The sequence below is a fragment of the Pseudophryne corroboree genome, chromosome 1 (genome assembly GCF_028390025.1).
Source record: "Pseudophryne corroboree isolate aPseCor3 chromosome 1, aPseCor3.hap2, whole genome shotgun sequence".
Lineage (NCBI taxonomy): Eukaryota > Metazoa > Chordata > Amphibia > Anura > Myobatrachidae > Pseudophryne > Pseudophryne corroboree.
The window spans coordinates 627,871,683-627,898,981 of NC_086444.1; the positions used below are offsets into that span (position 1 = coordinate 627,871,683).

Genomic DNA, 27,299 nt, shown 5'->3' on the forward strand with positions numbered 1-27,299 from the left:
ATAGTCGACACTGGAATCAGAATCCGTGTCGGTAGAAGTGTCTTGTTTTAAGGGACGCTTTTGAGACCCCGACGGGCCCTGTGAGTCGGTCCAATCCGAGGATTGACCCCCCTGATGTTCCCCCTAATTCAGCCTTTTATGTAAAGATGCCACACTTGCATTCAACATATGCCACATGTCCATCCAATCTGGAGTCGGCACAACCGACGGGGACACACCACTCATTTGCTCCACCTACTCCTTGGAGAAGCCTTCCGCCTCAGACATGTCGACACACACGTACCGACACCCCACACACACAGGGATTAACCTATAAGGGGACAAAACCCCAACCAGGCCCTAAGGAGAGACAGAGAGAGAGTATGCCAGCCCACACCAGCGCTTAAAAACACTGGAAAAAATATGTCCAGATAGCGCTTTTCTATATATAATATGCTAATTCCCACTCACTGCGTCGCTAATGTGCCCCCCTCCTCTTTTTTCCAGCCTGTGAAGTTCAGCAGGGGAGAGACCAGGGAGCCAGCGTTTTCCTCATGCAGCTTCTGTGGAGAAAATGGCGCTGGTTAGTGCTGAGGATCAAGCCCCGCCCACCCAACGGCGGGCTTCGGTCCCAGTGATTTTTCAATAAAAATGGCGGGGGATCATAGATTTACTGCCTCCGCAGCCTAATCAACCTGTATTTGCCCAAATGTGAGGTTTATTGCTGCCCAGGGCGCCCCCCCCCTGCACCCTTCAGTGCTGCTCTGTGTGTGTGACTGGGAGCAATGGCTTTTACCTCATGAAAATCTGATGTCTTCTGCCACCTAAGATGTGTTCTGCCTTCTTTATCTGGCTTCTATCTTCGGCATCTGTGAGGAGGACGGCGGCGCGGCTCCGGGACGAACCCCAGGTGATACCTGTGTTCCGACTCCCTCTGGAGCTAATGGTGTCCAGTAGCCTTAGAAGCAGTGCCCAACTTGACAAGCCAGCTCTGCTTCTCTCTTCTCGGACCCACGATGCAGGGAGCCTGTTGCCAACAGGACTCCCTTTAAATAAAAAACCTAACAAAATTCTTCTTCAACAGAAAACTCTGGAGAGCTCTCTGCAGTGCACCCATTCTCCTCTGGGCACAAGATCTAACTGAGGTCTGGAGGAGGGGCATAGAGGGAGGAGCCAGTGCACACCCATAGTCAAAGTTCTTTTTAGGTGCCCTATCTCCTGCGGAGCCCGTCTATACCCCATGGTCCTTACGGAGTCCCCAGCATCCTCTAGGACGTAAGAGAAACTACAGCTACTTTTTCAAAATGGTAAATTATGGTGTTTGTGCCCACTTTGCCAGTGTATTTCATGCCCAAAACAGCGTTGGGCCAAGCAAAATGCAAGTGGGTCATATGGAAGTGACCACCCTCTGTTGATTTCAGGTGTCAAATTTGTGACCCAAGACTCATTAACCCTTGCAAAACTAAATTTTCTGAATAAGAAGCTAGAGCTCGAACAAGAAGTAAATAAGAAGCTGGCCGAATAAGAAGCTAACTTCAGCATCGTAACAATCAGCTGCTATGTATAATCTTATAGCTCGCACTTGATAAAAGGTACGTCAAACCACGGGAAACGTCTCCACTCTTTACACCGCATCACGAATGTACCACTATTTCGATTACAAGTAGCAGTGAATTCGGACTTAATATAAGTGGTGAGATGTTCCATTTATACTTCCAGAGACAGTCCCGCTGGTGGGTGTACCAAATAGCAATATGATAGAGAGAAACACGCGGGGCCTGGGGCTTACCAAATCTAGTCTCTTCCTGCTTACCAATATGGTAGATGCTAGTATGGCGGCCTGTGTGCTTCCGGCGCATATCTCCATCGTCACCGGCAAAAGCCCAGGACGTATTTTGCTGTCAGACTGTAATGGGCCGTTTGGTGAGATCATGTTTTGCGACGCTTCCGGCGCCAGTATTGGCGAGTGGCGGTGGTTCCGTGGTGTGAGGTCGGGCTCGGCGCAGCAGGCCGCAGTGTCTCCCAACCATGGAGGTTCCCATCCCGCCTGACGGTGAGAGGCAGCATGATACACACATATGTGCTGCCAGACTTTTATATTTTCCCTTTGCCTATAGGGCACCTTGTGGATAATACAGGTGGTGGGAGGATCTATAGGGAGATCCTGGTGTTCTAGGGCTGCAGATTATTTACATGCAAATATCACTACTAGGAATAGTGAAAGTGCACCGTGCAAGAGTGTACAACCTAGAAACCTACAACATCACAGTATTGATACTACTTTGATAAATTCTTTATGACAAATTAGAGCTAGCAGGGTAGATAGTTGCAAGCTAATAGGAGGAACACGTTGACTAAAAATGCGCTGTAACTAGTATGTCAATAGTTGGATAGATTTTTAGTTTTCTTTTGTTACGATGGAAAGATGTCCAGAATTATCACTTTTATTTCTAGTACCTGCATCTTGCTTCAAAGCCACTTTAAAACCTAGCTTCTTAGCTTAAATGGATCAATACTTGCATCTGTGCTTGCTTGTGTTCCTGAATTCTAGTGTGTCTTTCTGTAAGTATGCATGGCCAGACTAGAAGGGCTAAGTATCTGCCGTCATATTCTATGTTTCTATAAGTAGAGGGATTATTATTATCCTTTATTTATATGGCGCCACAAGGGTTCCGCAGCGCCCAATTACAGAGTACATAAACAAATAATCAAACTGGAAAACAGCAACTTACAGTTGATGACAATATAGGACAAGTACAGGGTAACTAAACATAGCTACATCAGTAGACAACACTGGAATAAGTATCAGGTGGCAGAAGACTGCTGGAGTTGGTGCAGTTGAAGATTATTAAAGTAAGAAAAAGGATAAGCACATGAGGGAGGAGGGCCCTGCTCGTGAGAACTTACATTCTAAAGGGGAGGGGTAGACAGACAGGGGTGACACAGACTGGTATGACAAAGTAATCTGCTTATACAGTTATTCCTGTCATGAAAACTGCTTATTGACTGGTCTGGTGTATTGCAGGAGCGTTAGTGCCAATAATACATGTGGCACATATTGATTTTTCTTATTTTGTTATTTATTCAGATTCCTGTATGTGATCCCTTTCTATTGGTTTCTTGATGTAACAAATTCCTGATTTCTACAGAATTGTATCCACCGTGACTTGTATATTCTCTCTGCTTTGTGGTGGTATTTGTGGTTCATCAGCAATGCCTGTATTCAGTCACATTTTAGTCCAGTTTGTTTAATTTATAGTCTAAATAGTACTCATTTTGCATTTATATACATGTAAAACAAACCTGTGAGTGTATAGAGCTTTTGAAATTGGTGAACAAGGAATGCACATCATACTTCCAGATTTATCCTCATACATCACTGCCGCAGTCGCACCAAACACCGCCCTTAGTGCGCCAGGTTCTTTGAGAGTCTGCTAGCGACGGGTGTCCTTTTTTGATAGAAATGTAACTTGGTTGCAACACGATGCACCAGGATTGTGCTGATTCATTTGATATGGGAAGTTTGTGTATCTGTGTGCGACAGAAGCTTTGTACACACTTAAAAATGTATTGGTTCAATCTGGCTGGTTGTTACGAAAATCTGGTAGTGTATGGGAGCAAATGTCAAAAGATGCACAGGACCTGACAGTATACACACGCCAGTGTGGTGTATTGTGGCTAGCCGTATCAGGGCACATCTGTATATATATATATATATATATATATCGCGGCTCCTAGCATGCAGCGGCACTCAGGGAAATAATTCATGGAGATTCCAAACAAACGGTATTTATTCCATGATAGTGCAAAGAAAGATCTTTCTTTGCACTGTCATGGAATAAATACCGTTTGTTTGGAATCTCCATGAATTATTTCCCTGAGTGCCGCTGCATGCTAGGAGCCGCGATCTATACTACTTATTCCAGAAGGCACCGGGGCCGTATACACTGTGAAGGGTGAGTGCCAATCCGTTGGTATATATATATATATATATATATATATATATATATATATATATATATATATATATATATATATATATATATATTATACAAAATAGAGAATTCAGCACTCACCATAGCAAGCTCACTTGTCCTCACAACATCAATAAATAAATGATGGGGGTTTAGTTGGTGGATTGGCCAATGCACGGAAGCCTGCATACCGATTTTCAAGGTACCCCACCTTCATGCAGGTCCTACACTATCACAAAGCCTAAAGAATTAAAACCTGGCAACTGTATCACATATAATATAACTGCAAATATGCCCACTAGGTTTAATGTATGCCTGCCACATATCTAGTGGCTTTTAAAGGCATACTAGTCACCTGACACAGCCGATAAATTACTAAGGAGCAGCTGACTCAGGTTTAGAACAATTAAGATTACACAGGGGTGCATGAAAAGGCCTGTGACCATGGTTAATAAGAGTTAACCAAAGATTAACCCCAAAATATACAAACAAATATAGAAAACCACAGCACTCGCCGCCCCAGAAGCGGGGTGCAGTGTCTGCACTCACCACTCATAGGGTGGGGTGCGTGCAGCCCATGGCCACCTACCCAAATACATACAAAATAGAGAATTCAGCACTCACCATAGCAAGCTCACTTGTCCTCACAACATCAATAAATAAATGATGGGGGTTTAGTTGGTGGATTGGCCAATGCACGGAAGCCTGCATACCGATTTTCAAGGTACCCCACCTTCATGCAGGTCCTACACTATCACAAAGCCTAAAGAATTAAAACCTGGCAACTGTATCACATATAATATAACTGCAAATATGCCCACTAGGTTTAATGTATGCCTGCCACATATCTAGTGGCTTTTAAAGGCATACTAGTCACCTGACACAGCCGATAAATTACTAAGGAGCAGCTGACTCAGGTTTAGAACAATTAAGATTACACAGGGGTGCATGAAAAGGCCTGTGACCACTCTTATTAACCATGGTCACAGGCCTTTTCATGCACCCCTGTGTAATCTTAATTGTTCTAAACCTGAGTCAGCTGCTCCTTAGTAATTTATCGGCTGTGTCAGGTGACTAGTATGCCTTTAAAAGCCACTAGATATGTGGCAGGCATACATTAAACCTAGTGGGCATATTTGCAGATATATTATATGTGATACAGTTGCCAGGTTTTAATTCTTTAGGCTTTGTGATAGTGTAGGACCTGCATGAAGGTGGGGTACCTTGAAAATCGGTATGCAGGCTTCCGTGCATTGGCCAATCCACCAACTAAACCCCCATCATTTATTTATTGATGTTGTGAGGACAAGTGAGCTTGCTATGGTGAGTGCTGAATTCTCTATTTTGTATGTATTTGGGTAGGTGGCCATGGGCTGCACGCACCCCACCCTATGAGTGGTGAGTGCAGACACTGCACCCCGCTTCTGGGGCGGCGAGTGCTGTGGTTTTCTATATTTGTTTGTATATATATATATATATATATATATATATATATATATATATATATATATATATATATATATATATATATATATATATATATATATATATATATAATATTTATTTCTCTGACGTCCTAAGTGGATGCTGGGACTCCGTAAGGACCATGGGGAATAGTGGCTCCGCAGGAGACTGGGCACAACTAAAGAAAGCTTTAGGACTACCTGGTGTGCACTGGCTCCTCCCTCTATGACCCTCCTCCAGACCTCAGTTAGAATTTTGTGCCCGGCTGAGCTGGATGCACACTAGGGGCTCTCCTGAGCTCCTAGAAAAAGAAAGTTTATTTTAGTTTTTTTTATTTTCAGTGAGATCTGCTGGCAACAGACTCACTGCTACGAGGGACTAAGGGGAGAGAAGCGAACCTACCTGCTTGCAGCTAGCTTGGGCTTCTAAGGCTACTGGACACCATTAGCTCCAGAGGGATCGAACACAGGGCCCGACCTCGATCGTCCGTTCCCGGAGCCGCGCCGCCGTCCCCCTTACAGAGCCAGAAGCAAGAAGAGTCCTGGAAATCGGCAGCAGAAGACTTCGGTCTTCAAACAAGGTAGCGCACAGCACTGCAGCTGTGCGCCATTGCTTCCCATGCACACCTCACACTCCGGTAACTGATGGGTGCAGGGCGCTGGGGGGGAGGGGGCGCCCTGGGCTGCAATATTAAGTACCTTGGCTGGCAAAAAAACACATAATATAGTCATAGAGACTATATATGTGTAAAATACCCCTGCCAGATATACATAGAAAAAAGCGGGAGAAGTCCGCCGAAAAAGGGGCGGGGCTATCGCCCTCAGCACACTGGCGCCATTTTCCCTCACAGCTCCGCTGGAAGGATCGCTCCCAGGCTCTCCCCTGCAGTTTCCAGACTACATAGGGTAAAAAAGAGAGGGGGGGCACTAAATTTAGGCGCAATATTGTGTATACAAGCAGCTATTGGGAAAAATCACTCAGTTATAGTGTTAATCCCTGTGTTATATAGCGCTGTTGGTGTGTGCTGGCATACTCTCTCTGTCTCCCCAAAGGGCTTTGTGGGGTCCTGTCCTCAGTCAGAGCATTCCCTGTGTGTGTGCGGTGTGTCGGTACGGCTGTGTCGACATGTTTGATGAGGAGGCTTATGTGGAGGCGGAGCAAGTGCCGATAAATGTGATGTCACCCCCTGCGGGGCCGACACCTGAGTGGATGGACTTGTGGAAGGAATTACGTGAAAGTGTCAACTCCTTACATAAAAGGTTTGACGACATATCAGATGTGGGACAGCCGGCTTCTCAGCTTGTGCCTGCCCAGCTGTCTCAAAAGCCATCAGGGGCTCTAAAACGCCCGCTACCTCAGATGGCAGACACAGATGTCGACACGGATACTGAATCCAGTGTCGACGACGATGAGACAAATGTACATTCCAATAGGGCCACACGTTACATGATTGAGGCAATGAAAAATGTGTTGCACATTTCTGATATTACCCCAGGAACCACAAAAAAGGGTATTATGTTTGGGGAGAAAAAACTACCAGTGGTTTTTCCCCCATCTGAGGAATTAAATGAGGTGTGTGAAGAAGCGTGGGCTTCCCCCGATAAAAAAATGGTAATTTCTAAAAGGTTACTAATGGCGTACCCTTTCCCGCCAGAGGATAGGTCACGATGGGAAACATCCCCTAGGGTGGATAAAGCGCTCACACGTCTGTCAAAAAAGGTGGCACTACCGTCTCCGGACACGGCCGCCCTAAAGGAGCCTGCTGATAGGAAGCAGGAGGCTATCCTGAAGTCTGTATATACACACTCAGGTATTATACTGAGACCAGCTATTGCTTCAGCATGGATGTGCAGTGCTGCGGCTGCGTGGTCAGATTCCCTGTCGGAAAATATTGATACCTTAGACATGGACACTATATTGCTAACCGTAGAGCATATTAAAGACGCTGTCATATACATGAGAGATGCACAGAGGGATATTTGCCGGCTGGCATCTAAAATAAGTGCAATGTCCATTTCTGCCAGGAGAGGATTATGGACTCGGCAGTGGACGGGTGATGCAGATTCTAAAAGGCACATGGAAGTTTTGCCTTATAAGGGTGAGGAGTTGTTCGGGGATGGTCTCTCGGACCTCGTTTCCACAGCAACAGCTGGGAAGTCAGCATTTTTACCCCATGTTCCCTCACAGCCAAAGAAAGCACCGTATTATCAGGTACAGTCCTTTCGGCCCCATAAAGGCAAGCGGGTTAAAGGCGCGTCCTTTCTGCCCAGAGGCAGAGGTAGAGGGAAAAAGCTGCAGCATACAGCCAGTTCCCAGGAGCAAAAGTCCTCCCCCGCTTCCTCCAAGTCCACCGCATGACGCTGGGGCTCCACAGGCGGAGCCAGGTACAGTGGGGGCCCGTCTCAAAAACTTCAGCAATCAGCGGGCTCGCTCGCGGGTGGATCCCTGGATCCTTCAAGTAGTATCTCAGGGGTACAAGCTGGAATTCTAGACGTCCCCCCCCCCCCCCCCCCCCGCCGTTTCCTCAAATCTGCCTTGCCAACAACTCCCTCAGGCAGAGAGGCAGTGCTAAAGGCAATTCACAAGCTGTATTCCCAGCAGGTGATAGTCAAGGTGCCCCTCCTTCAACAAGGACAGGGTTACTATTCCACAATGTTTGTGGTACCGAAACCGGACGGTTCGGTGAGACCCATTTTAAATTTGAAATCCTTGAACACATATATAAAAAAATTCAAGTTCAAGATGGAATCGCTCAGGGTGGTTATTTCAAGCCTGGACGAGGGGGATTACATGGTATCACTGGACATCAAGGATGCTTACCTGCATGTCCCCATTTACCATCATCACCAGGAGTACCTCTTATTTGTGGTACAGGATTGTCATTACCAATTCCAGACGTTGCCGTTTGGTCTGTCCACGGCACCGAGGGTATTTACCAAGGTAATAGCCGAAATGATGATACTCCTTCGAAAAAAGGGAGTTTTAATTATCCCGTACTTGGACGATCTCCTGATAAAGGCGAGGTCCAGGGAGCAGTTGTTGGTCGGGGTAGCACTATCTCGGGAGGTGCTACAACAGCACGGTTGGATTCTAAATATTCCAAAGTCACAGCTGGTCCCTACGACACGTCTACTGTTCCTGGGGATGGTTCTGGACACAGAACAGGAAAAAGTGTTTCTCCCGGAGGAGAAAGCCAAGGAGCTGTCATCTCTAGTCAGAGGCCTCCTGAAACCAAAACAGGTGTCGGTGCATCACTGCACGCGAGTCCTGGGAAAAATGATAGCTTCCTACGAAGCAATTCCATTCGGCAGGTTCCATGCAAGGACTTTTCAGTGGGACCTGTTGGACAAGTGGTCCGGATCGCATCTTCAGATGCATCGGCTGATAACCCTGTCTCCAAGGACCAGGGTGTCTCTGCTCTGGTGGCTGCAAAGTGCTCATCTTCAAGAGGGCCGCAGATTCGGCATACAGGACTGGGTCCTGGTGACCACGGATGCCAGCCTTCGAGGCTGGGGGGCAGTCACACAGGGAAGAAACTTCCAAGGACTATGGTCAAGTCAGGAGACTTCCCTACACATAAATATTCTGGAACTGAGGGCCATTTACAATGCCCTAAGTCAGGCAAAACCCCTGCTTCAAAACCAGCCGGTACTGATCCAGTCAGATAACATCACGGCAGTCGCCCATGTAAACCGACAGGGCGGCACAAGAAGCAGGGCGTCGATGGCAGAAGCCACAAGGATTCTCCGATGGGCGGAAAATCACGTGTTAGCACTGTCAGCAGTGTTCATTCCGGGAGTGGACAACTGGGAAGCAGACTTCCTCAGCAGGCACGACCTCCACCCGGGAGAGTGGGGACTTCATCCAGAAGTCTTCCAACTGATTGTAAACCGTTGGGAAAGGCCACAGGTGGACATTATGGCGTCCCGCCTAAACAAAAAGCTAGAAAGATATTGCGCCAGGTCAAGAGACCCTCAGGCGATAGCTGTGGACGCTCTAGTGACATCGTGGGTGTACCGGTCGGTTTATGTGTTCCCTCCTCTTCCTCTCATACCCAAGGTACTGAGGATAATAAGGAGAAGAGGAGTAAGAACTATACTCATTGTTCCGGATTGGCCAAGAAGAGCTTGGTACCCGGAACTTCAAGAAATGATCTCAGAGGACCCATGGCCTCTACCGCTCAGACAGGACCTGCTGCAGCAGGGGCCCTGTCTGTTCCAAGACTTACCGCGGCTGCGTTTGACGGCATGGCGGTTGAACACCGGATCCTGAAGGAAAATGGCATTCCGGAGGAAGTCATTCCTACGCTGATTAAAGCTAGAAAAGAAGTGACCGCAAACCATTATCACCGCATTTGGCGAAAATATGTTGCGTGGTGTGAGGCCAGGAAGGCCCCAACGGAGGAATTTCAGCTGGGCCGTTTTCTGCACTTCCTACGGTCAGGGGTGACTATGGGCCTAAAATTGGGTTCCATTAAGGTCCAGATTTTGGCTCTATCGATTTTCTTCCAGAGAGAACTGGCTTCACTACCTGAAGTTCAGACTTTTGTTAAGGGAGTGCTGCATATTCAGCCCCCTTTTGTGCCTCCAGTGGCACCTTGGGATCTCAACGTGGTGTTGGATTTCCTAAAGTCACATTGGTTTGAGCCACTTAAAACCGTGGAATTAAAATATCTCACGTGGAAAGTGGTCATGCTGTTGGCCTTGGCTTCGGACAGGCGTGTGTCAGAATTGGCGGCTTTGTCATGTAAAAGCCCTTATCTGATTTTCCATATAGATAGGGCAGAATTGAGGACCAGTTTCTCCCTAAGGTGGTATCAGCCTTTCATTTGAACCAACCTATCGTGGTGCCTGCGGCTACTAAAGACTTGGAGGCTTCCAAGTTGTTGGACGTAGTCAGGGCCCTGAGAATTTATGTTTCCAGGACAGCTAGTGTCAGGAAAACTGACTCGTTGTTTATCCTGTATGCACCCAACAAGATGGGTGCTCCTGCTTCAAAGCAGACTATTGCTCGCTGGATCTGTAGTACGATTCAGCTTGCACATTCTGCGGCCGGACTGCCGCATCCTAAATCGGTGAAAGCCCATTCCACGAGGATGGTGGGCTCTTCTTGGGCGGCTGCCCGAGGGGTCTCTGCTCTACAACTTTGCAGAGCAGCTACTTGGTCGGGGTCAAACACATTTGCTAAATTCTACAAGTTTGACACCCTGGCTGAGGAGGACCTAGAGTTTGCCCATTCGGTGCTGCAGAGTCATCCGCACTCTCCCGCCCGTTTGGGAGCTTTGGTATAAACCCCATGGTCCTTACGGAGTCCCAGCATCCACTTAGGACATCAGAGAAAATAAGATTTTACTCACCGGTAAATCTATTTCTCGTAGTCCGTAGTGGATGCTGGGCGCCCATCCCAAGTGCGGATTGTCTGCAATACTTGTATATAGTTATTGTTTAACTAAAGGGTTATTGTTCAGCCATCTGTTGAGAGGCTCCGTTATTGTTCATACTGTTAACTGGGTATAGTATCACGAATTATACGGTGTGATTGGTGTGGCTGGTATGAGTCTTACCCGGGATTCAAAATCCTTCCTTATTGTGTCAGCTCTTCCGGGCACAGTATCCTAACTGAGGTCTGGAGGAGGGTCATAGAGGGAGGAGCCAGTGCACACCAGGTAGTCCTAAAGCTTTCTTTAGTTGTGCCCAGTCTCCTGCGGAGCCGCTATTCCCCATGGTCCTTACGGAGTCCCAGCATCCACTACGGACTACGAGAAATAGATTTACCGGTGAGTAAAATCTTATTTTTTTTGTTTGTTGTTTCTGTAGACCAGGAGCTTCGTAATGTCATTGACAAGCTAGCACAGTTTGTGGCTAGAAATGGGCCAGAATTTGAGAATATGACCATGGAGAAGCAGAAAGAAAACCCAAAGTTTTCATTCCTGTTTGGAGGAGACTTCTACAGCTACTACAAGTGTAAACTTGCTATGGAACAGCAGCAGCGTATGTTTATTTTGCATTCTTTATTTGATAATTTCTATATATGCTACAACTTTATTTGTGTATGCATTTTGTCAGGGAAACCAATAGTTTCTTTGCATGTTTTTCACCTGATGTGTTCTACATACCCTGTATTCTGTGAGCACATATGGTGATAGTTGGCCTATGCATTTTGTAACCAGGCTTCATAAAAAAAAATAAAATAAAAAAAAAAAATGTATCTGTCTATCTGTGTCTGTAAACATCTGGGGGCTGATTCAAGTGTTTCCTGCGCCCCCCTGCTGGGTGTCTATAGGAATGGGCTTTTAACGGAGCTATTCAATTGTTTCCCCCGACCAGACGCCTATTAGCCTCGGCAGTCACATTTGTTCTCGCAGCTTCCGGAGGTGCAGGAAAAATGTGTTAAGTCCGTAGTTTGGGTGCCCAAAACCTGGATTTTGGATGCTCTGTCAAGATCTTTAGACTGGTTTAGCCGCTTTGCGCGGCTGAACTCAGAAACTCAGAGCTGTTAAGAGTCTTAACTACTAATGGGCATCTGATCGGAGCAACACTTGAATAGCTCCGATGGATGCCCATTAGTATAGATGCCCAGCAGGGGCCACAGGAAACCATTGAATCGGCCTCCTGGAATAATAAGGGTACAGGCTGAGTATCCCTTATCCAAAATTCAAAATCACACATTTTTGGCTTCCCTACTGAGATAACGACACATATATATCTACACATTGGTAGTCATTCCGAGTTGTTCGCTCGCTAGCTGCTTTTAGCAGCATTGCAAACGCTAGGCCGCCGCCCTCTGGGAGTGTATCTTAGCTTAGCAGAGTTGCAAACAAAAGATTACCAGAATTGCTACTAAAAATTTTCAAGCAGTTTCTGAGTAGCTCCAGACCTACTCCTAGATTGCGATCACTTCAGTCCGTTTAGTTCCTGGTTTGACGTCACAAACGCGCCCTGCGTTCGGCCAGCCACTCCTGCGTTTTTACCTGGTACGCCTGCGTTTTTTAGCACACTCCCGGAAAATGGCCAGAAACACCCACTTCCTGTCAATCACACTACGGTCACTCGTGCGATGAAAAAACGTCGCTCGAGCTTGTGCAAATCTCCAACGTTTTGTGTTAAATTACTGAACGCATGCGCGCTGCGTACCGTGCACATGCGCATTTTCCACCTAATCGCTCCGTTGCAAAAAACAGCAACGAGTGAACAACTCTGAATGACCACCATAGGGCGATATTTAAATGATATATCACGCCCCAATCTCCTATCTAAAGTAATCCTCGTTATCACACACATTGCGCCCATACTAATCATATTTAGCTGTGTAAAGGGTTGGGCGCCCTCACTACTCCAGGGGTAGCGAGCTGAAATTATTATACCACGTCCATTAGCAGAAACAGAAAGGGTGTGGAAGGGGGTTAAAAGAATTGAATACCGCCCCTAAATATATATAATATGTTATTATCTCAGTAGGGGACCCAAAAGTGTGGGATTTAGAATTTTGGGTAAGGGATACTCAACCTGTAATACATATGTTAATACCTGAACTAAAACTCTGCTGTAAAACCATCTGCTCCTGTGGTCAACTTTTGTTGATTGGTCTTGGGCAGTCTTTGGTTTTACAGCAGGAGTAATAAGAAATCCAATATGACTAATAAAATAATGAGCGATGAATAGCGCCCGATTAACGTTGTGGGGTATTGGTGGTTAAGCTTTAATGTGGTTCTGAACTGCAGAAGAGCCGCAGAACACCTTTCTGGTGTCAGTTGGTATAGGACTGCTTATTACTGGCTTGTTTTGTTTTATCTTCCTTCAGATTATACCTTATGGGTTGCTCCTCACTTTTAACTCATGGGTTTCTTCATTGTGAAGCCACCCTTGAGGAGTGGGTAGTCAGGGTTTTAATATCTTTTTGTAGCATAGCACATATTCTTATTGTATGGTTTGTTGTGGACATATTATTGTAGTTCAAGATCTCACTAATATTTTTTACTTCCTAAGACTGTTTTCCATCCAATTCAGTGATTTGCAAGCAAGCTCAGGACATAGAACCTACGCCTCAGATCGCTACAATTCCCCCACCAGACCTGCCTCTGCCCCCTACGTTAGTGCCACCCCCACAGGGGGCACCAGTTTTAGAGGATCTTATTCAGCAAAGCCAGTGGAACATGCAACAACAAGAACAGCAGCTCCTCACCATGAGACAGGTATTGGTCTGGCTTGTCTACCCTCTAAACTAGTTTAAAAAAACAGATTTATTACTGTAATGTGTAATTGTTACCATGCATATATGTATCTTTCAGGAGGAAATTACAACAGCAGTAGTGCATGCTATTGAACAACAGATGCAAAAACTGCGTGATGAAACTCAGCTGGATATGACAGAGTTTGATAATTTACTACAGCCGATCATTGACACATGTACCAAGGATGCCATATCGGTAAGTATAAACACATTCCTGTCTACCATTTTCCATCATATCCAATAATGATCTGAGCAATTGTGATTGCTGATTAATGTCGGACATCCCCCTTGTTTTAGCACCTCAGACACTGGTATATTGCAAATTATGTGGCCTTTTATTTGAGTTGTTCTAATTTCTTTGTGCTTTAGATGTCTTTAAATAAAGGAAGAAATAATAAATGCTTAATGTGCACATTTAATTTCTGTGCTTTAAAACAGCTTGATCTAAATGCGGCTGTATCAGTAGGAGGTAGATAGAAGGGACTCAGTATGTTTTACCAGCGGGTGGGATGCTGGCTGTCCATATCCCAACAGCGGCATCTCGCCAGAACGCCGGCAGCAGGGGAGGTGCAAAGAGTCCACTAGTGGGCTCGCTGCGCTCACCACGCTGTGGGCTCGGCTCGCTGCGCTTGCCACAGGATCTATTCCCACTCTATGGGTGCCGTGAACACCCATGAGTGGAAATAGCCCTGGTGAGCTGGGATTCCGGCTGGCGGCATTCCGGCGTCTGTATCCTGACCGCCGGCAAATTGAACAGATTCCGCTGGAAGGATGGGGAAGAAATAATACACACACATGAAACACTTAAAAACAGGTGGCTAGCACAATATTTCTCTAACGTCCTAAGTGGATGCTGGGACTCCCGTAAGGACCATGGGGAATAGCGGCTCCGCAGGAGACTGGGCACAAAAGTAAAAGCTTGAACTAGCTGGTGTGCACTGGCTCCTCCCCCTATGACCCTCCTCCAAGCCTCAGTTAGATTTTTGTGCCCGAACGAGAAGGGTACATGCTAGGTGGCTCTCCTGAGCTGCTTAGAGTAAAAGTTTATTTTAGGTTTTTTATTTTCAGTGAGTCCTGCTGGCAACAGGCTCACTGCATCGTGGGACTAAGGGGAGAAGAAACGAACTCACCTGCGTGCAGAGTGGATTGGGTTTCTTAGGCTACTGGACATTAGCTCCAGAGGGACGATCACAGGTTCAGCCTGGATGGGTCCCGGAGCCGCGCCGCCGGCCCCCTTACAGAGCCAGAAGAACGAAGAGGTCCGGTGAAATCGGCGACAGAAGACGTTCCTGTCTTCAACTAAGGTAGCGCACAGCACTGCAGCTGTGCGCCATTGCTCTCAGCACACTTCACACTCCGGTCAATGAGGGTGCAGGGCGCTGGGGGGGAGCGCCCTGAGACGCAATAAAAAACAGAAATACCTTAGGATGGCAAAAGAAATACATCACATATAGCTCCTGGGCTATATGGATGTATTTAACCCCTGTCAGTTTTCCAGAAAAAAGCGGGAGATAAGGCCGTCGTGAAGGGGCGGAGCCTATCTCCTCAGCACACAAGCGCCATTTTCCCTCACAGTTCCGCTGGAAGGACGGCTCCCTGACTCTCCCCTGCAGTCCCTACAGAATCAGGGTAAAAACGAGAGAGGGGGGGCACTATTGGCAGCTAAATTCTAAACAGCAGCTATAAAAGGGAGTAACACTTATATAAGGTTATCCCTATATATATATATATATATATATATATATATATATATATATATATATATATATATATATATATATATATATATATATATATAGCGCTCTGGTGTGTGCTGGCAAACTCTCCCTCTGTCTCCCCAAAGGGCTAGTGGAGTCCTGTCCTCTATCGGAGCATTCCCTGTGTGTGTGCTGGGTGTCGGTACGATTGTGTCGACATGTATGAGGAGGAAAATGATGTGGAAGTAGAGCAATTGCCTGTATTAGTGATGTCACCCCCTAGGGAGTCGACACCTGACTGGATGGTTGTATTTAAAGAACTACGTGACAATGTCAGCACTTTACAAAAAACTGTTGACGACATGAGACAGCCGACAAATCAATTAGTGCCTGTCCAGGCATCTCAGACACCGTCAGGGGCGATAAAACGCCCGTTACCTCAGTGGGTCGACACAGACCCAGACACGGATACTGAGTCCAGTGTCGACGGTGAGGAGACAAACGTAATGTCCAGTAGGGCCACACGTTACATGATCACGGCAATGAAGGAGGCATTGAACATTTCTGACACTACAAGTACCACAAAGAAGGGTATTATGTGGGGAGTGAAAAAACTACCAGTAGCTTTTCCTGAGTCAGATGAATTAAATGAGGTGTGTGATAAAGCGTGGGTTTTCCCCAATAAAAAAGTGCTAATCTCTAATAAATTATTGGCACTATACCCTTTCCCGCCAGAGGTTAGGGCGCGTTGGGAAACACCCCCTAAAGTAGATAAAGCGCTCACACGTTTATCTAAACAAGTAGCGTTACCGTCTCCTGATACGGCCGCCCTCAAAGAACCAGCGGATAGAAGGCTGGAAAATATCCTGAAGGGTATATACACACATACTGGTGTTATACTGCGACCAGCAATCGCATCAGCCTGGATGTGCAGTGCTGGAGTGGCGTGGTCGGATTCCCTGACTGAAAATATTGATACCCTGGATAGGGACAGTATATTACTAACTATAGAGCATTTGAAGGATGCATTACTATATATGCGTGATGCACAGAGGGATATTTGCACCCTGGCATCAAGAGTGAGTGCTATGTCCATTTCTGCCAGAAGAGCGTTATGGACGCGACAGTGGTCAGGGGATGCGGATTCCAAACGACATATGGAAGTATTGCCGTTTAAAGGAGAGGAGTTATTTGGGGCCGGTCTATCGGACCTGGTGGCCACGGCAACGGCCGGAAAGTCCACCTTTTTACCCCAGGTCACCTCTCAGCAGAAAAAGACACCATCTTTTCAAACTCAGTCCTTTCGTTCCCATAAGTACAGGCGGGCAAAAGGCCACTCATTTCTGCCCCGGGGCAGAGGAAGAGGAAAAAGACTGCACCAGGCAGCCTCTTCCCAGGAGCAGAAGCCCTCCTCTGCTTCTGCCAAGTCTTCAGCATGACGCTGGGGCTTTACAAGCGGGCTCGGACACGGTGGGGGCCCGTCTCAAAAATTTCAACGCGCAGTGGGCTCACTCGCAAGTGGACCCCTGGATTCTGCAGGTAGTATCACAGGGGTACAAACTGGAATTCGAGACGTCTCCCCCTCGCCGGTTCCTGAAGTCTGCTCTACCAAAGTCTCCCTCCGACAGGGAGGCAGTTTTGGAAGCCATTCACAAGCTGTATTCCCAGCAGGTGATAATCAAGGTACCTCTCCTACAACAGGGAAAGGGGTATTATTCCACGCTGTTTGTGGTACCGAAGCCGGACGGCTCGGTGAGACCAATTTTAAATCTAAAATCCTTGAACACTTACATAAAGAGGTTCAAATTCAAGATGGAGTCACTCAGAGCAGTGATAGCAAACCTGGAAGAAGGGGACTATATGGTGTCTCTGGACATCAAAGATGCTTATCTCCACGTCCCAATCTACCCTTCTCACCAAGGGTACCTCAGGTTTGTAGTACAAAACTGTCATTATCAGTTTCAGACGCTGCCGTTTGGGTTGTCCACGGCACCTCGGGTCTTTACCAAGGTAATGGCCGAAATGATGATTCTTCTTCGAAGAAAAGGCGTTTTAATTATCCCTTACTTGGACGATCTCCTGATAAGGGCAAGGTCCAGGGAACAGTTAGAAGTCGGAGTAGCACTATCTCAGTTAGTGTTACGTCAGCACGGGTGGATCCTAAATATTCCAAAATCGCAGCTGATTCCAACGACACGTCTCCTGTTCCTAGGAATGATTCTGGACACAGTCCAGAAAAAGGTGTTTCTCCCAGAGGAGAAGGCCAGGGAGTTATCCGAGCTAGTCAGGAATCTCCTAAAACCAGGCCAGGTGTCAGTGCATCAGTGCACGAGGGTCCTGGGAAAAATGGTGGCTTCTTACGAAGCGATTCCATTTGGAAGATTCCATGCAAGAACGTTTCAGTGGGATCTTCTGGACAAATGGTCCGGATCGCATCTTCAGATGCATCAGCGGATAACCCTGTCGCCAAGGACAAGGGTGTCTCTTCTGTGGTGGCTGCAGAGTGCTCATCTACTAGAGGGCCGCAGATTCGGCATTCAGGATTGGATCCTGGTGACCACGGATGCCAGCCTGAGAGGCTGGGGAGCAGTCACACAGGGACAAAATTTCCAGGGCTTGTGGTCAAGCATGGAAACATCTCTTCATATAAACATTCTGGAACTAAGGGCCATTTACAATGCCCTAAGTCAAGCAAAACCCCTGCTTCAGGGTCAGGCGGTATTGATCCAATCGGACAACATCACGTCAGTCGCCCACGTAAACAGACAGGGCGGCACGAGAAGCAGGAGGGCGATGGCAGAAGCTGCAAGGATTCTTCGCTGGGCGGAGAATCATGTGATAGCACTGTCAGCAGTGTTCATTCCGGGAGTGGACAACTGGGAAGCGGACTTCCTCAGCAGACACGACCTTCACCCGGGGGAGTGGGGACTTCATCCAGAAGTCTTCCAAGAGATGGTAAACCGTTGGGAAAAACCAAAGGTGGACATGATGGCGTCCCGTCTCAACAAAAAACTGGACAGATATTGCGCCAGGTCAAGGGACCCTCAGGCAATAGCGGTGGACGCTCTGGTAACACCATGGGTGTACCAGTCAGTGTATGTGTTCCCTCCTCTGCCTCTCATACCAAAAGTACTGAGAATCATAAAAAGGAGAGGAGTAAGAACTATACTCGTGGTTCCGGATTGGCCAAGAAGGACTTGGTACCCGGAACTTCAAGAGATGCTCACGGAGGACCCGTGGCCTCTACCTCTAAGAAAGGACCTGCTCCAGCAGGGACCTTGTCTGTTCCAAGACTTACCGCGGCTGCGTTTGACGGCATGGCGGTTGAACGCCGGATCCTGAAGGAAAAAGGCATTCCAGAAGAAGTCATCCCTACCCTGATAAAGGCCAGGAAGGATGTAACCGCAAAACATTATCACCGCATTTGGCGAAAATATGTTGCGTGGTGTGAGGCCAAAGAGGCCCCTACAGAGGAATTTCAACTGGGTCGCTTCCTACATTTCCTGCAAACAGGACTGTCTATGGGCCTAAAATTAGGGTCCATTAAAGTTCAAATTTCGGCCCTGTCGATTTTCTTCCAAAAAGAACTGGCTTCAATGCCTGAAGTCCAGACGTTTGTCAAAGGGGTACTGCATATACAGCCTCCTTTTGTGCCCCCGGTGGCACCTTGGGATCTCAATGTGGTTTTGGGGTTCCTAATGTCACATTGGTTTGAACCACTCACCACTGTGGAATTAAAATATCTCGCATGGAAGGTGGTAATGCTGTTAGCCCTGGCTTCAGCCAGGCGTGTCTCAGAATTGGCGGCTTTATCTTATAAAAGCCCTTACCTGATTTTTCACACGGATAGGGCAGAATTGAGGACTCGTCCTCAATTTCTCCCAAAGGTGGTTTCAGCGTTTCACGTGAACCAGCCTATTGTGGTGCCTGCGGCTACTAGGGACTTGGAGGACTCCAAGTTCCTGGACGTAGTCAGGGCCCTCAAAATATATATTTCCAGGACGGCTGGAGTCAGGAAATCTGACTCGCTGTTTATCCTGTATGCACCCAACAAGCTGGGTGCTCCTGCTTCTAAGCAGACGATTGCTCGTTGGATTTGTAGTACAATTCAGCTTGCGCATTCTGTGGCAGGCCTGCCACAGCCAAAATCTGTAAAAGCCCTTTCCACAAGGAAGGTGGGCTCATCTTGGGCGGCTGCCCGAGGGGTCTCGGCTTTACAACTTTGCCGAGCAGCTACTTGGTCAGGGGCAAACACGTTTGCTAAATTCTACAAATTTGATACCCTGGCTGAGGAGGACCTGGAGTTCTCTCATTCGGTGCTGCAGAGTCATCCGCACTCTCCCGCCCGTTTGGGAGCTTTGGTATAATCCCCATGGTCCTTACGGAGTCCCAGCATCCACTTAGGACGTTAGAGAAAATAAGAATTTACTTACCGATAATTCTATTTCTCATAGTCCGTAGTGGATGCTGGGCGCCCATCCCAAGTGCGGATTGTCTGCAATACTTGTATATAGTTATTGTTACAAAATTCGGGTTATTATTGTTGTGAGCCATCTTTTCAGAGGCTCCTTCGTTTATCATACTGTTAACTGGGTTCAGATCACAGGTTGTACGGTGTGATTGGTGTGGCTGGTATGAGTCTTACCCGGGATTCAATATCCTTCCTTATTATGTACGCTCGTCCGGGCACAGTATCCTAACTGAGGCTTGGAGGAGGGTCATAGGGGGAGGAGCCAGTGCACACCAGCTAGTTCAAGCTTTTACTTTTGTGCCCAGTCTCCTGCGGAGCCGCTATTCCCCATGGTCCTTACGGAGTCCCAGCATCCACTACGGACTATGAGAAATAGAATTATCGGTAAGTAAATTCTTATTTTTGCTTTTACTGTACTGTTGGATAACAGCTGCTTATTCATAGTGACAAGTTCATTGTAAAGGTTTTATGTTTTATGTTGTAGGCTGGCAAGAATTGGATGTTCAGCAACGCAAAGTCCCCTCAACACTGTGAACTGATGGCTGGTCATCTCCGCAATCGTATCACGGCTGATGGGGCACGCTTTGAATTGCGCCTGCATCTTATTTACTTGACTAATGACGTATTACATCACTGGTAAGCAATATGCATGGAAATCCGTACATTAGATCTGTGCATGCCGACAACATCGGTGCCCTACACCTACTAAAAATAAAACTCCTTGTTACATTATTTAGTACATACTAGCATGTATAAACTACCCTACTTGGTGCACCAGGTCCCGTGCAACCCTGCTAGCGTCGTGCTAGGACGCACCAGGAGACTCTGCTGATTCATTTGATATGCGACCCCTGTATATCTCTGTGCGAGTCCCAGAATCTGTTTACGAAGTGCTACAATGCAGCAGCCGCAGCTTCTTTCAAATACGAGGTCCGTTGTGCTCTCTATACAGACTCTGTCACATACAATATACAAATGTCACCTATCATAGTAATCCGCACAGTCTCCTGGTACATCTTAGTTGCAGCTAAGAAGTATGTTTGGCAAAAAAGATGCCCAACGCTAACAGAGTTGCATGGGACCTGGCCTCTCACTCCCACCAGGCATCTCACGCTGTGTGGCTTATCTGGATGGAAAAAATAATTCTGGTGAGAATCGGTATGCATCTGTATTGCTAAAAATTGTATTTCATATAAATTATATAAACAACTATTTTATTTTCAGGGTCAAGCTTTAGTATCCAGGAAAGGGATGTACTGTATTTAACTAGAACTTTCACTGGAAAATTAGCCGTAATCCTTGTTATGTAGGCAAATACTGTTGTTCAAAGTTGACATACAGTTGTGAGAAATGTGGCTAAAGTAAACATTATGCATTTTTTTCTGAATTATGGCAGTATTGTGCAGTAGTGTTAATGTATCGTAAATAAGTATTTTTGGGATGGCGTACTCCTCTGTAGTTACAGTTTCTGTGCTTGATCTCAGGGCAACACAATCTCAAAGAGAACGGTTTGATTAGTCAGGTGCCCTAGCAGTGTGTTGGACATAAAGGCTGTGATCTTATCCTGGTCCCAATGTATAGTGTCTGTATGCAGACTATTGAACTGCTATAACTTAATGTTCAAAGGTCCAGCACATCTACATCAGTATTAAACATGGCCAAAAAAATGAGCTCCAATTCTGATCATTCTTATGTCAGTAGTTCACCTGCAGGAAGTTTATTTGAATTCTAAGGTCGGGATTCTAATCTTGCAGCTCCCCTCCCGCCTCCATCGCGCCCGCCGGCAGTATTCAAATGTTACTGCCGATGGGTGCGATATCAGCATTTCAGCTTACCACCCCCAGGGGTGGTAAGCTGAAATGCGCGAAAAGTGACCCGTTTGGAAGCCCAAACGGGACTTTTCACAATTGTGCTCATGTCTTTAGTCGGGTTTAGCTGCTTTACGCGGCTAAACCCGTCTCTTATGGGTGCGATCAGCGCGATAACAGGGGGGGGGGGGGGCATACAATATTGCCCCCGCGATCTCCCCTCACTTTAGACAGGAGATCGGGGCAATAAAAGATTTTAATTCTGCCCTAATAATACATTTCTATCTGTAGCATGTATACTTCATAACCAAAAGAGTAATATGATCTTACAATATTTCCGGCTTTTCTTACAGTCAGAGGAAGCAAGCGCGGGAACTTCTGGCTGCTCTTCAGAAAGTTGTTGTTCCTATTTACTGTACCAGCTTTCTAGCGGTGGAGGAGGACAAGCAGCAGAAGATTGCCCGTGTGAGTATCACTTTAGTCCCAAATCTTAGGCGCTCTCTGTCTAATACAAGAGACAACAAACACACCCATTAAATTAGCTAGCTCCTTTTTCGAATAACTTTTTACTGTGCAATACAATGACAGGGTTTTGGAGTCGCTGTAAAGTGATAGCAAAAATAAACCAGGACTAATAGAGTGACTGGTAGTTGGTAGATTAGTTGGCAACCAAACACCGTTCATGAGCCTTATTTCTGAGCTATTCATCCAAGTTTGTGTGATATATTATTACATTGAAGCATTGCATCAGAACTCTAGATGATGAGATTTTCCACCATGCTTCCATTAGATACCATGGATTACACTACATTTACAGTCTTTGCTACATCTTGGTTTTTAAAGAGAATTCTTGTGAAATGACATGTATTACCCACTAATGGTGTAGGCTTAAATAGTAAATATATTGGCATCAGTGATCAGTGTGAACGTTATTAGAGTACCGTATATACTAGAGTATAAGCCGACTTTTTCAGCACTTTTTTTTTGTGCTGAAAAAGCCCCCTCGGCTTATACTCGAGTCAGTGGAAGGAGGGACACGGAGGGCACAGCGCGTGCCTCTCCTGTGTCCCTCCTGCGTCTCTGGCGGCAGCGGCGGTTCTATTAAATGAAGTACCCGTTCGTGAGCTCTGATTGGCTCACGAACCGGCACTTCATATAACAGACCCGCCGCGGCCGCCGGAGATGCAGGAGGGAGACAGGAGAGGCGCGCGCTGTACCCTCCGTGTCCCTCCTTCACAAGACAGCGCGGGAGCGGTGGAAGGTAAGTAACTGGCACTGGGTGAGCATATGTGGCATTGAGGGGGCATATGTGGCATTGAGGGGGCATATGTGGCATTGAGGGGGCATATGTGGCATTGAGGGGGCATATGTGGCATTGAGGGGGCATATCTGGCAGTGTGGGGGCATATCTGGCAGTATGAGGGCTGTGTACGGCTAGAGCTGCATTCCCCACCCTAGGCTTATACTCGAGTCAATACGTTTTCCCAGGTTTTTGTGGTAAAATTAGGTGCCTCGGCTTATATTCGGGTCGACTTATACTCGAGTATATACGGTAATTTCTCTATCGTCCTAGTGGATGCTGGGGTTCCTGAAAGGACCATGGGGAATAGCGGCTCCGCAGGAGACAGGGCACAAAAAGTAAAGCTTTTTCAGATCAGGTGGTGTGCACTGGCTCCTCCCCCTATGACCCTCCTCCAGACTCCAGTTAGATTTTTGTGCCCGGCCGAGAAGGGTGCAATCTAGGTGGCTCTCCTAAAGAGCTGCTTAGAAAAAGTTTAGCTAGGTTTTTTATTTTACAGTGATTCCTGCTGGCAACAGGATCACTGCAGCGAGGGACTGAGGGGAGAAGGAGTCAACTCACCTGCGTGCAGGATGGATTGGCTTCTTGGCTACTGGACATCAAGCTCCAGAGGGACGATCACAGGTACAGCCTGGATGGTCACCGGAGCCGCGCCGCCGGCCCCCTTGCAGATGCTGAAGTCAGAAGAGGTCCAGAATCGGCGGCTGAAGACTCCTGCAGTCTTCAAAAGGTAGCGCACAGCACTGCAGCTGTGCGCCATTTTCCTCTCAGCACACTTCACACGGCAGTCACTGAGGGTGCAGGGCGCTGGGAGGGGGGCGCCCTGGGAGGCAAATGATTACCTATAAAGGCTAAAAATACCTCACATATAGCCCCTAGGGCTATATGGAGATATTTAACCCCTGCCTAATTTTTCTAAATAGCGGGAGACGAGCCCGCCAGAAAAGGGGCGGGGCCTATCTCCTCAGCACACGGCGCCATTTCCTCTCACAGCTCCGCTGGTCAGGACGGCTCCCAAGTCTCTCCCCTGCACTGCACTACAGAAACAGGGTAAAACAGAGAGGGGGGGGCAAATTTATGGCGATATTTTGATATAACAAAGCAGCTATAAGGGAGCACTTATTATAAGGCTATCCCTGATATATATATAGCGCTTTTGGTGTGTGCTGGCAAACTCTCCCTCTGTCTCCCCAAAGGGCTAGTGGGTCCTGTCTTCGTTAGGAGCATTCCCTGTGTGTCTGCTGTGTCGGTACGTGTGTGTCGACATGTATGAGGACGATATTGGTGTGGAGGCGGAGCAATTGCCAAATATGAGGATGTCACCCCCTAGGGAGTCGACACCAGAATGGATGCCTTTATTTATGGAACTACGGGATAGTGTCAACACGCTAAAGCAGTCGTTTGACGACATGAGGCGGCCGGACAATCAATTAGTGCCTGTCCAGGCGACTCAAACACCGTCAGGGGCTGTGAAACGCCCTTTGCCTCAGTCGGTCGACACAGACCCAGACACAGGCGATGACTCCAGTGGTGACGGTGACGAATCAACCGTATTTTCCAGTAGGGCCACACGTTATATGATTTTGGCAATGAAGGAGGCGTTACATTTAGCTGATACTACAGGTACCACTAAACAGGGTATTATGTGGGGTATGAAAAAACTACCTATAGTTTTTCCTGAATCAGAAGAATTAAATGACGTGTGTAATGAAGCGTGGGTTGCCCCTGATAAAAAGCTGATAATTTCAAAGAAATTATTGGCATTATACCCTTTCCCGCCAGAGGTTAGGGAGCGCTGGGAAACACCTCCTAGGGTGGACAAGGCGCTAACACGCTTATCTAAACAAGTGGCGTTACCCTCTCCTGAGACGGCCGCACTTAAAGATCCATCAGATAGGAGGATGGAAAATATCCAAAAAAGTATATACACACATGCAGGTGTTATACTACGACCAGCTGTAGCGACTGCCTGGATGGGCAGTGCTGGGGTAGTTTGGTCAGAGTCCCTGATTGAAAATATTGATACCCTGGACAGGGACAATATTTTACTGTCGTTAGAACAAATAAAGGATGCATTTCTTTATATGCGTGATGCACAGAGGGATATCTGCACACTGGCATCACGGGTAAGTGCTATGTCCATTTCGGCCAGAAGAGCTTTATGGACGCGACAGTGGACAGGCGATGCGGATTCAAAACGGCATATGGAAGTTTTGCCGTATAAAGGGGAGGAGTTATTTGGAGTCGGTCTATCAGATTTGGTGGCCACGGCTACAGCCGGGAAATCCACCTTTCTACCTCAAGTCACTCCCCAACAGAAAAAGGCACCGACTTTTCAACCGCAGCCCTTTCGTTCCTTTAAAAATAAGAGAGCAAAGGGCTATTCATATCTGCCACGAGGCAGAGGTCGAGGGAAGAGACAGCAACACGCAGCTCCTTCCCAGGAACAGAAGCCCTCCCCGGCTTCTACAAAAGCCTCAGCATGACGCTGGGGCTTCTCAAGGGGACGGTGGGCGGTCGTCTCAAAAATTACAGCGCGCAGTGGGCTCACTCGCAGGTAGATCCCTGGATCCTGCAGATAATATCTCAAGGGTACAGGTTGGAATTAGAGACAGATCCACCTCGCCGTTTCCTGAAGTCTGCTTTACCAACGTCCCCCTCCGAAAGGGAGACGGTTTTGGAAGCCATTCACAAGCTGTACTCTCAGCAGGTGATAGTCAAGGTACCTCTTCTACAACAAGGGAAGGGGTATTATTCCACTCTTTTTGTGGTACCGAAGCCGGATGGCTCGGTAAGGCCTATTCTAAATCTGAAGTCATTGAACCTGTACATAAAGAAGTTCAAGTTCAAGATGGAGTCACTCAGAGCAGTGATAGCGAACCTGGAAGAGGGGGACTTTATGGTATCCTTGGACATCAAGGATGCGTATCTCCACGTTCCAATTTACCCCTCACACCAGGGGTACCTCAGGTTCGTTGTACAAAACTGTCACTATCAGTTTCAGACGCTGCCGTTCGGATTGTCCACGGCACCTCGGATCTTTACAAAGGTAATGGCCGAGATGATGATTCTTCTTCGAAGAAAAGGCGTATTAATTATCCCATACTTGGACGATCTCCTAATAAGGGCGAGGTCCAGAGAACAGCTAGAGATGGGATTAGCACTGTCTCAAGAAGTGCTAAAACAGCACGGGTGGATTCTGAATATTCCAAAATCCCAGTTAATGCCGACAACTCGTCTGCTGTTCCTAGGGATGATTCTGGACACGGTTCAGAAAAAGGTTTTTCTCCCGGAGGAAAAAGCCAAGGAGTTATCCGAGCTTGTCAGGAACCTCCTAAAACCAGGAAAGGTGTCTGTACATCAATGCACAAGAGTCCTGGGAAAAATGGTGGCTTCTTACGAAGCAATTCCATTCGGCAGATTCCACGCAAGAATTTTCCAAAGGGATCTGTTGGACAAATGGTCAGGGTCGCATCTTCAGATGCACCTACGGATAACCCTGTCTCCAAGGACAAGGGTGTCTCTTCTGTGGTGGTTGCAGAGTCCTCATCTATTGGAGGGCCGCAGATTCGGCATACAGGATTGGATCCTGGTGACCACGGACGCCAGCCTGAGAGGCTGGGGAGCAGTCACACAAGGAAGAAACTTCCAGGGAGTATGGACAAGCCTGGAAACGTCTCTTCACATAAACATTCTGGAACTAAGAGCAATATACAATGCTCTAAGCCAGGCAGAACCTCTGCTTCAGGGAAAACCGGTGTTGATCCAGTCGGACAACATCACGGCAGTCGCCCATGTGAACAGACAGGGCGGCACAAGAAGCAGGAGTGCAATGGCAGAAGCTGCAAGGATTCTTCGCTGGGCAGAGAATCATGTGATAGCACTGTCAGCAGTGTTCATCCCGGGAGTGGACAACTGGGAAGCAGACTTCCTCAGCAGACACGATCTTCACCCGGGAGAGTGGGGACTTCATCCAGAAGTCTTCCACATGCTGGTAACCCGTTGGGAAAGACCAATGGTGGACATGATGGCGTCTCGCCTCAACAAAAAACTGGACAGGTATTGCGCCAGGTCAAGAGATCCGCAGGCAATAGCTGTGGACGCGCTGGTAACGCCTTGGGTGTACCAGTCGGTGTATGTGTTTCCTCCTCTGCCTCTCATACCAAAAGTATTGAGAATTATACGGCAAAGAGGCGTAAGAACGATACTAGTGGTTCCGGATTGGCCAAGAAGGACTTGGTACCCGGAACTTCAAGAGATGATCACGGAAGATCCGTGGCCTCTACCTCTAAGGAGGGACTTGCTTCAGCAGGGTCCCTGTCTGTTTCAAGACTTACCGCAGCTGCGTTTGACGGCATGGCGGTTGAACGCCGGATC

At 47.3% G+C, this 27,299-nt stretch overlaps 1 protein-coding gene across 3 annotated transcripts in view; it reads left to right on the forward strand.

Annotated features, from left to right (window-relative positions):
- The first annotated feature begins 1,496 nt into the window (after window positions 1–1,496).
- CHERP (calcium homeostasis endoplasmic reticulum protein) overlaps window positions 1,497–27,299 on the forward strand; it is a 142,394-nt gene continuing 116,591 nt past the window's right edge. Inside the window, exons 1-6 of one of the 3 annotated variants that reach the window (XM_063914510.1) lie at window positions 1,497–1,571; window positions 11,234–11,407; window positions 13,403–13,608; window positions 13,705–13,842; window positions 20,299–20,450; window positions 21,976–22,087. In XM_063914510.1, the coding sequence (XP_063770580.1) occupies window positions 11,305–11,407; window positions 13,403–13,608; window positions 13,705–13,842; window positions 20,299–20,450; window positions 21,976–22,087 (711 nt within the window). In that variant the 5' untranslated portion in view covers window positions 1,497–1,571; window positions 11,234–11,304. Of the gene's footprint in view, window positions 1,572–1,871; window positions 2,033–11,233; window positions 11,408–13,402; window positions 13,609–13,704; window positions 13,843–20,298; window positions 20,451–21,975; window positions 22,088–27,299 lie in introns of those variants that run through there. The other 2 variants (XM_063914508.1, XM_063914509.1) reach the window with 2 other exon arrangements.